Source organism: Quercus suber, unplaced genomic scaffold (genome assembly GCF_002906115.3).
Source record: "Quercus suber isolate HL8 unplaced genomic scaffold, Cork oak 2.0 scaffold_1102, whole genome shotgun sequence".
Lineage (NCBI taxonomy): Eukaryota > Viridiplantae > Streptophyta > Magnoliopsida > Fagales > Fagaceae > Quercus > Quercus suber.
The window spans coordinates 73,658-82,770 of record NW_027070507.1 but is presented as its reverse complement, the minus strand read 5'-3'; the positions used below and the strand labels follow the sequence as shown (position 1 = coordinate 82,770).

Genomic DNA, 9,113 nt, shown 5'->3' with positions numbered 1-9,113 from the left:
TATTTTACTGCTAAAGCCCCCAAGGGCGATACTTTCTTTTGACACCACAGACTTCAGATGGGGATTGTGTTGGCCTTGCTCAAAGTTAATTAATTAATAAGGGTATCGTTTTGGTTTTTGGCTTTGCCAGTTTCTGCCAACTGCCATGCAGTCCTTCCAGGACTTTACGTGCATGTCCAACTAAACTTACAATGATGGGTTTCTGAAATAGTTTTCTCAAGACATTCCACTAAGTGTGCGTTATATTCCGCTTATTTGAATAGTTTTTTTTTTTTTTTTTTTTTATTTTATAAAGAAGATATATTTTTTTGGTAGTTTTTATACTATATATTAGTGTCCTACACCGTTTAGAGCAAATGCTCATGACATGCATTATACTCCACAATATAATTCAGTTAGCCTTATTAATAGGCTAGGAACGAATATAAAATTGGTGAACCAAAGATCAACTACTGTCCATTTATTCATTGATCTGAGTTTACTACATTTTCATCTGTCCTTTACATATTATGCAGTCAACTTACATACACAATATCAAATGCTCTGCACTCATTCTATACTAACCCTTTGCTATGCAGGGTGACAAAAAAATTGCATGCTAACACAGCATATCATGCACTTAAAAATAATAATAAAAACAAAACAAAACAAAACCTTGTATAAAAACAGCAGTCCATTGTAAGCATCTAACATAATCAGAATGGAGAACTCTTTGCTAGTCATGAATCCTCACCACTGAGATCTCCCCATCGAACATTGTGATTGGCGGCAAGATAATGTGCTCCAACTGGTCCTCTACTACCATATGGGTAGAGCTCTGGAACTATCTTCTTCTCTTCAAGCTCATTTAACAATGGTGTGAATAGCGTCCAAGCAGCATCAAGCTCATCACTTCTAATGAACAACCTTCGCTCCCCTTCTATTGCATCTAAAAGTAGCCGCTCATATGCATCTGGTATTTCTCTGGGATACCTGCACATTGGAATCAGAGTCTTAAAACAATGCCTTCACAAGAACTGCAAAGTCCATAGTGCAACATAGATGCTTTAATGTGGTTGCACTATTTTTTATCCATATATCCTGTATCATTTACTCCTAACTTTAACCATTACTCATCATTTTTTTTTTTTTTGGCTAAATAACTGTTACTTGTCATTCATGATTTGTGGTTTATAATTTTATAAAATATTGCTCACAGCAAGAATTCCATGAGTAAGAACAGATCTAGAGATGAGGACTTAATTCAAAGAATGAGTGAGATCACATTAAAGCATGCACTCAAGATAATAAATGTCTTCGAATGTCTAGAAGGCACTAAGGTTATGAAAGTTGAAACCATAGTTATTAAGGCAGAAGAAAATTGTATTTTTGATATTATCCACATATCACTTACACTACGTCAAGAAATTAAGAGAACCGACACAGTCAACAAAATGTATTTTATGATTCTCATACCTTGCACGGTAAAGCAAATTTAAGTCACTGCGATCTAATCTCATTCCAAGACCAGGAACTTTGTTGTTGATCTTCAAATAAATGGCTTCATCAGGTTGCACACGAAGCACAAGCTCATTTGTAGCCTTATCTAAGTCAGTTCCAAACTTTCGCTTGTACAAGTTACCAGGTACATGTCTGAACTGAACTCGAATTTCTGCTCTGGAGTACCATTGCAACAACATTTTCAGATCAATAATTATTACATCCCAACAACATACAGGGGATGCTTAAGGAGAAGATTCTCACTAATTAAGAAGAAATTCTACATACCGCTTAGTATGGAGAGCCTTGCCAGCTTTCATCAGGAAAGGAACCCCATCCCATCTGGCATTATTAATAAAGAGAGCTGCAGCTGCAAAGGTTGCAGTAAGACTGTCTTTTGGCACTGTGGGGTCATCTGTATAAGCAGGATATGATTTCCCACCCTTGCTGTGGCCCTTATATTGACCAACAACTACATCTTCAAGCTGCAGTGGTCTCATTGACCTTAGGACCTTAACCTGAATCAAGGCCATTTGCGACTCATCATTGACCTTATGTTTTTTTCTGAATCAAGGCCTTATAAGACCCTTCTGAAATTTTTTTTCTAAATTCAGTCAACAGCTTTTTTACTGAATTTTAGCTAGGTTTTTAAAAAGCAAGTGGTAAATTATCAGATAAATAATTAACACTGCAATCTTGATAGTAAAGACAGTAAAAAAGAAAGCATAATAATACCTTTTCATTCCTGATATCCTCAGCATCTAAGCTGACAGGAGTCTCCATCGCAAAAAGTGCTAGTATTTGCAGAAGATGATTTTGCATTATATCTCGTATGATTCCATAGTTATCAAAATATCTGGGAACATGAACAAAAACAAGCAGGTGATCATTGTTTGAGAAAGGATAAGTAATTTCATTACAGGTATTGTTAAAAGTATGTGGTTAAATAATTAAATTTACCATATCCCAATAGCTTAAGTTTTTGGGACAATTGGTAATTCAATATAGTATCAGAATGGGAGGTCCTGAGTTCGATCCCTATCTCCTTCTCTTTACCTCCCATTTAAATTTCCACGTATATGGTTAAATGATTAAATTTATCATTCCCTCTCTCATAATATTCTTAAATTAAAAGTTTTTTGGCCTCCCTTGAATGTTTAATAAAATCTTGTGTCATGTGACTTATCAATTTAGACATAGAACTACTAAATTATAATAGTATAGATACAAACTCTTACGCGTTCATATGCATTTCACATATTTTCAAGAAACTCTAGTCTCACATTTGTTTGTATTTGTATTTTTTTTTATTTTAAAGAAGGAATAAATAGTAAAGAAGGGTGCATCGAATCACTAAAAGGTCTTAGTGATTCTCTAATTGGCAATCTGAAGATAGAATTCAATAGAACGTGAATTCTCAATACAGATTATTATTTTAATAACATTTAACTATAGAATTTTTCACATCATCATACAACCCTATAAATAAAAAATTATATATTTTATTTTATATTAATATTATTTTCATCGATTCATGTTATGAACCAATTTGCTAGTGATAGAATCTAGTGTGGATTAAAATTTTCCAATTATGACATTTAGAAAAGAATGAGAAAAATAGCTTCTTTCCACCATTAATAAATTTCAACTTGTAGCATCATATTTTAATGTTATCTTTAATTTCAAACCAATCTATCTCTTTTGAAGTAAAGTATAATCATGATCTCTCTTCTTGAATACATTACTTATCTCAATACATCCCTAAAAATACATTGAATCAAAACATAACTATATGAAAATGCTTTGCAAAAAAACAAAATGTCTCATCAATCATTGTTTTGCAAAATGTCATATCAACCATCGCTTAACAATGATTAAAGTTTGTGTTGTGTATTCAAGAGTTAAATCCTTTTAAATATGCACCACTGTCAGTTTCTTTAAGACCTTCTCTCATCTCCTCGTGTGTGTGTGTTAAAAATACTTAGTATTCTAAAAAAAAAACAATGATTAATTTCATTGATTAGGAAAATAATTTTTTTATTTATAATCTATTAAGATTATTTTCTCTGCAGAAATTGCAAATTTGTCCACTCAAAAAGATTATAGAATAAACAATTATTAGCAAAATCTCATAATTAAGTTTCTATGTACATCATTATAATAATTAATAATAATAACAACAACAACAACAACAACAAAAATAATAATGAAAATACAATTGCAAAAGCAAAAATTTGTCACTCAGTCAATTATTTCCATTTGATTAACCTTTGCTTTTATCTAAATAAGTGGCACTATAGAGTATTTCTAATAAAATTATTAAGAGTACTTTCTCTACAAAAACTACAGTTTTGTTCATTCATAATGATTTAAAAATAAATAGAACTTAGTAAAATCTCATAGTTTAACATCTAATTGAATCACTAAAAAAAAAAAAAGGAATTTTTTTTATTGGGAATTGGAATACCAAAATACCTAAATATGCATAAAAGTCAATGCATATTTGCCAAAAAGAGAAACAAATGTGAAGTGACAATTAAATCAACAATAACAAAAAAAAACCATTAGGGGGAAAAAGTGGTTGAAACAATTAAAAAAAAAAGCATCAAAAGAGACAAAATTGGAGAGAGAGAGAGAAAGAGAGAATTTACCTTTTTTGCAGTGAACAACTTGGAAGGAACAGAGGAGAGAGTTGGAAATGAAGTAAAAAAAATTTATTAGAAAATCAAGTTGGAAGAGAAAGAGTGAAAGCAGATGAAAGGTTCAAAAAAGTGAATTCGAAGAATTTATGAAGATGAAATGTTGGAAGAGTGGAAGTAGATGAAATGTTCAAAAAAGTGAAATCGTAGAATTTATAAAGATATAAAGGAGAAAATTTAAAAATGTATAAAGGAAATCAAATGAAAAATTTAAGAAGCAAATGATTGGAGAAGATGAAAAATTGAACTAAGAAGATAATGGTTGAAAAAGATGAAAAATTAAACAAAGTAAAAATTGCAAAAACTTAAACAAAAAAATTAAAAAAGGCCGCTAATTACATGGCACAAAAAGAGCTTTTGTAAATATATTTTAAAGCTTCCATTATTATATAATAGTATAGATAGATATGTATAGACTTTGTTTTTGGTTTTAGATTCTTCATTGATTTTATTGCTTAGTTATAACATCTAAATTAAAGTAAATGAATGTGTAAAGGCAAAGTTATATATGAAATTAAAACCGCTCAAGATGAATGGGTAAAGTCAATATATATATATATATATATTCTCAAAAAAATATTTATATATTTAATATTGTGAACAAAATTTAGGAATAAAAATTAAATAAGCAAAAGAATGATTATGTAGCCAATGACATGGGGGATCTACGTTTTAGCTTTTAGATATATATACATAGATATGGAACTCACCCCCCTCGACCTTCAATGCCAAAATCTTCAGAAAATATCAGTTGCACATTGCGGATGTAGTTCCGAGACCATAGAGGCTCAAAAACAAGATTTGAGAAGCGAAGCACTGATAGATTCTCAACAAGCTCCTTCCCCAAGTAATGGTCAATCCTGAAAATTATCTAAAAGATCAAGATTTTCTCGCTAGCTCTGTGAGTACAAAAAAAAAAAAAAAAAAACCAACAAATAAAGATGAACCTGAATATTTGATCTTCAGTAAGGTACTGCTTCAAGCATCTTGTTAGTTCACCAGATGACTCCGAGTCACGACCAAATGGCTTTTCAACAATGACCCTCATCCACCCATTTTCAGAAGAAGCTCTAAGGCTAGCACATCTCACGACATCAACAAATATGTTTGGAGGTACAGACAAGTAGAACAACCTATTTGACAGTTTTCCAGCCTGAAAGGAGCATTACTAGAGAATTAAGGTGTAAGCTTCAGTACCAAGCCATGTATTACTTCAAAGTTTGATTCCATGTCAATGAAAATCCACCACATTTGTGCAACATAAAAATCTAGCTAGCCACACTTATCCCAGTTGGACCTCCATAAATACTCCAGATCTGTCAGATCTGTCATAGAAATTAAGACTTCCGCAACACATCTATGTAGTTAGAAAGAGCTTCTCTAACCTTTTCAATGTAACTTCATTTGAATATCATGGTTTGTGTAGTGGCTGTTTACATGGAGTACCTTCTGTGAGGCCTGTTCTTTCTTGGATCAGAGTTACAAGAATAGTCAAGGAATAGCAGAACCAATGGAAAGAATCAAGGAGGTGGACTATAGTGTACCCAAATAAAGATCTTGTTTCTACTATGTTTTATGTATTTATTTTTGGCTCACTGGGTGTCCAAAGCTTTTTGAGATCTGACTAATCCTTGGGCATGTGCAGTCACCTTATCCCATGCATACCAGGTAATTACTAAGATTGCTCCCAAGGGATGGCCCCAATTAGCTCCAAGGAGTTGGTTGGATGTTTGTGGGTGAGTCAAAACTCAGGACCTTGTGGTGAGAATCTTGAGACCAAGGAACCATTAGACCAGTCACTCGGGGTTCTGCTACATTTTAATTACTATACAATATAATTGGGTTCCTCTCTCTCTCAGGTAGTAAACAGGTATAGGATAGCAAATTACATCAACTGCTAAAAATGAAGCTCTATCCATCACAATTACAATATTCTATGCTTAATAATACAGTAAATACAAATAATTACCTCTTTCTCTTTCATCTTTTTGTTTAATTCTACAAAATGCTCCTCAGAATTATACTGTCCTGAATGGTAAAAGCACTTTTTCAAGAACTGATCCATTTTGTCTTCACAATTTTCCCTGTAAGTTGTTGCCACATATCAATATATACAATACAAAAAAAAAAATGTTATGTCCACAATATTTTCACAACAAACCCTAAGTGATAGGTTGTTTATTGGTTGCTATTGGTGAGCAAAAAAGTAATTTAAGTTGTGGATTCAAATTAGAACCAATAACAACTTACCACCTATAATTTGTTGAGAAAATGTTATGGATGTACCACTTCTCATACAAAAAACAGAAGTATGTTTTTGCATGTGAATGATGGTTGAGCAATATAATACCTCTTATCAATTCTGCAGGTTAGGGTTCTGCTAATCATGTTCCTTAGCTCCTCATCGGTCATTTTAGTCCGAGCATAACCAAACACTACAAAATTCTGTATAAACACAAGTAAATAATAAAGATATGAAGTTAGAATTGGTTAAACATTGCTAAATTTTTCACCATCTGAAATTCCAAAACTACTGGTAATGTTACAAAATATTAATGAAGAATGGAACCTTGGGCAGAAAATCTTCATAATAAAGAGCAAAAAGTGCTGGAAATATCTTCTTTTTGGCAAGGTCTCCTGAAGCTCCAACGACAGTTATGCTGAGAGTAGATTCTGAATTGTCAGATTCAGGGAAGGGAAGAGATCCCTCTTTCCCTCGACTCTCCACATGTTTTTTGGGCAGAGGAGTTCCAGCTGAACCTACTCCAAAATCCATTCTAAGATTGAACATTAAGAAACTAAACAAAGAAAAAGAGTAGTATAGAACAGATTACAGACGCAGTAATCGAATGGCAACATAAAGAAGAGGTGGGTTGAAAAACCAAATATGCCTAATCTTCCAAACCATTTAACCTTGTGATCACTTGAAGCAATTGTTACTGTTAGATAACTTTGATCATGTTGATAAACAGTACTTTTGGACACTAAACCAATATCTATGAAAAAAGAAAAAAAAAAATTAGCTAACTTTACAAGTTCAATAATTTCTGGCAAAACCGTAACCACTATACCCACATATAGCAAATAATTAGTAATCGAATAAGAATTCCCATTATCACGTCATGTGAATTTAAAGTTTTCTATATATCCTAAGGTTGAAGACAGCATTCAATACAAGCATGCTTATTTATGGGTGACAGAGTAAACATAAAAAGCAACTTAAAGAAGTTCCTCAAAAAAAAAAAAAAAAAAAAAAGAAAAAAAAGAAGCAACTAATAAAAGAAAAATCTAAATTAACTGACAATCTGAAACCAATTCAACAACCATAAATAGGAGAAGCCCTTTGGGCTTATGCGCACACGTCTATCACAGAGAATAGAAGAAGAACAATACCAGGAAGTGGGAAACACAAAACTGAGAATCACACATGGAAAAGAACAAGAACTCACCATCTTGCAAAGAAACAGTATTTAGTGGATGCCCATTTGAGGATTTGAGGTGAAAGTGGGTTTTGGAATGAATTCTGAGAAGGGTCTGAGAGTGAGAGACCCATGTGAAGGAATGAGGTTTTCTTGGCACAATGACGAATCTACTGGATAGATGATGTGTGTCATTGTTGAATGAAGAAGAGGTTGTGAAGGTCGTTGAAGAACAAGAATTCAAATGTGTAGGTGTAGCCATGCAATTAGAAAACGAAGCTTTAGGCTTTAGCAGTGAAAGTGATGAGTGATGTCCAAGAAAGAATGAATGTACCTTTCTAGTTTCTACTTTCTACAAATATGAAATATCTATTATCTGGTCTGGTCTGGTGAACAAAATAGCATATTGGATAATGGATTTTCATCCAAAAAAATTATTGGATAATGTATAGATATATAATATCTGGCGGTTGAAAAGGCCCATCTACTACTCACCAATACATAATTGCCCCTTCGGTTGTTGAAAACTGAAAAGGCCAATCAAACCACTCCTAGTCATCTTCTCACCCAAAAATATAAGTAAATAATAAAACCCACTCCTAATAGTCAGATTTTCTTTGTTTATTGGATGTACTTTTTTTTTTTTGGCTTGAGTATATTAGAATTGACTTGATATATAGTTTAAGTATATTGGTGCCCTCTAAAATATTTAGTTTCAGCTTATTAAAATTGGGTAGCTAAATTGCAAACTACACCTTTAAAGTTTAGAGTGTTTGGACTTTATACATTAAAGTTACAAAAGTTTGGATTTTACCTCAAAATTTTTGGGATATTTAGATTCTACACTTTAAAGTTCTAGAATTTGGATTTTATCCCATAAATTTTAAAGGTGTTTGAATTTTACACACTAATATTTCAAAATTTATATTTTACCCCCGACAATGGTGGCGCCACCTTATGGCCACCCTGACTTGAAAAAAAAGTTATATATAATAATTTAAAATTTTATATTTATTAACCTTTAAAAAAAATTGAGACTACCTTGAATTTTTTTATATCAATAAAATTAAATTTTGGTTCATAATTTGAGCAACCTAACAATATATTGGGGTTTTTCAAGCAAAAAGGAAAAACTCAAAAAAAAATAACTAAAATCTGGAATATATATATATATATTAATAAAACTATTACAGGTATTATTTTCAACATTTTATTATTTTTTATTACAATATTATTTTTCCTCACCAGACATATATTACTTACTTCTCATTTTTAATTTTTTAATTTTTTTTGTTTATTCTTAACCACACACATCTTCTATATTTTCACACTTCATACTTTTAAATTTTAACACATCTTCATCTACACTTTTACATCTACGTTTTGCCTTCCTTCTTGTTCGTAACTTCTGTGTTTTCTACCAGTACCAGTGCGGCAGTGCCTCTTCTCAAGTTTTAAGGCTCAAATTTCTCAATACAATTTTTTTTTTTAGCTGTAGAGGTGCATTTGTTCATTT

General features: G+C 32.0%; 1 protein-coding gene across 2 annotated transcripts; it reads right to left on the bottom strand.

Moving 5' to 3' along the window:
- Positions 1 to 430: 430 nt before the first annotated feature.
- Positions 431 to 8,024, bottom strand: LOC111991625 (glucose-6-phosphate 1-dehydrogenase 1, chloroplastic). 2 transcript variants are annotated; one of them, XM_024023414.2, is made up of 10 exons: positions 7,628 to 8,024; positions 6,748 to 6,938; positions 6,529 to 6,623; positions 6,148 to 6,262; positions 5,126 to 5,331; positions 4,889 to 5,038; positions 2,215 to 2,335; positions 1,768 to 1,997; positions 1,456 to 1,656; positions 431 to 972 (listed from the first exon to the last, which is right to left on the bottom strand). In XM_024023414.2, exons 1-10 carry the CDS (start codon positions 7,857 to 7,859, stop codon positions 720 to 722), a joined length of 1,794 nt encoding a protein of 597 aa, XP_023879182.2. In that variant the 5' UTR covers positions 7,860 to 8,024; the 3' UTR covers positions 431 to 719. The 2 variants fall into 2 exon arrangements, with proteins under 2 accessions (XP_023879182.2, XP_065625349.1); XM_065769277.1 differs by having other exon boundaries at positions 6,748 to 6,955; positions 7,628 to 7,733.
- Positions 8,025 to 9,113: the final 1,089 nt, after the last annotated feature.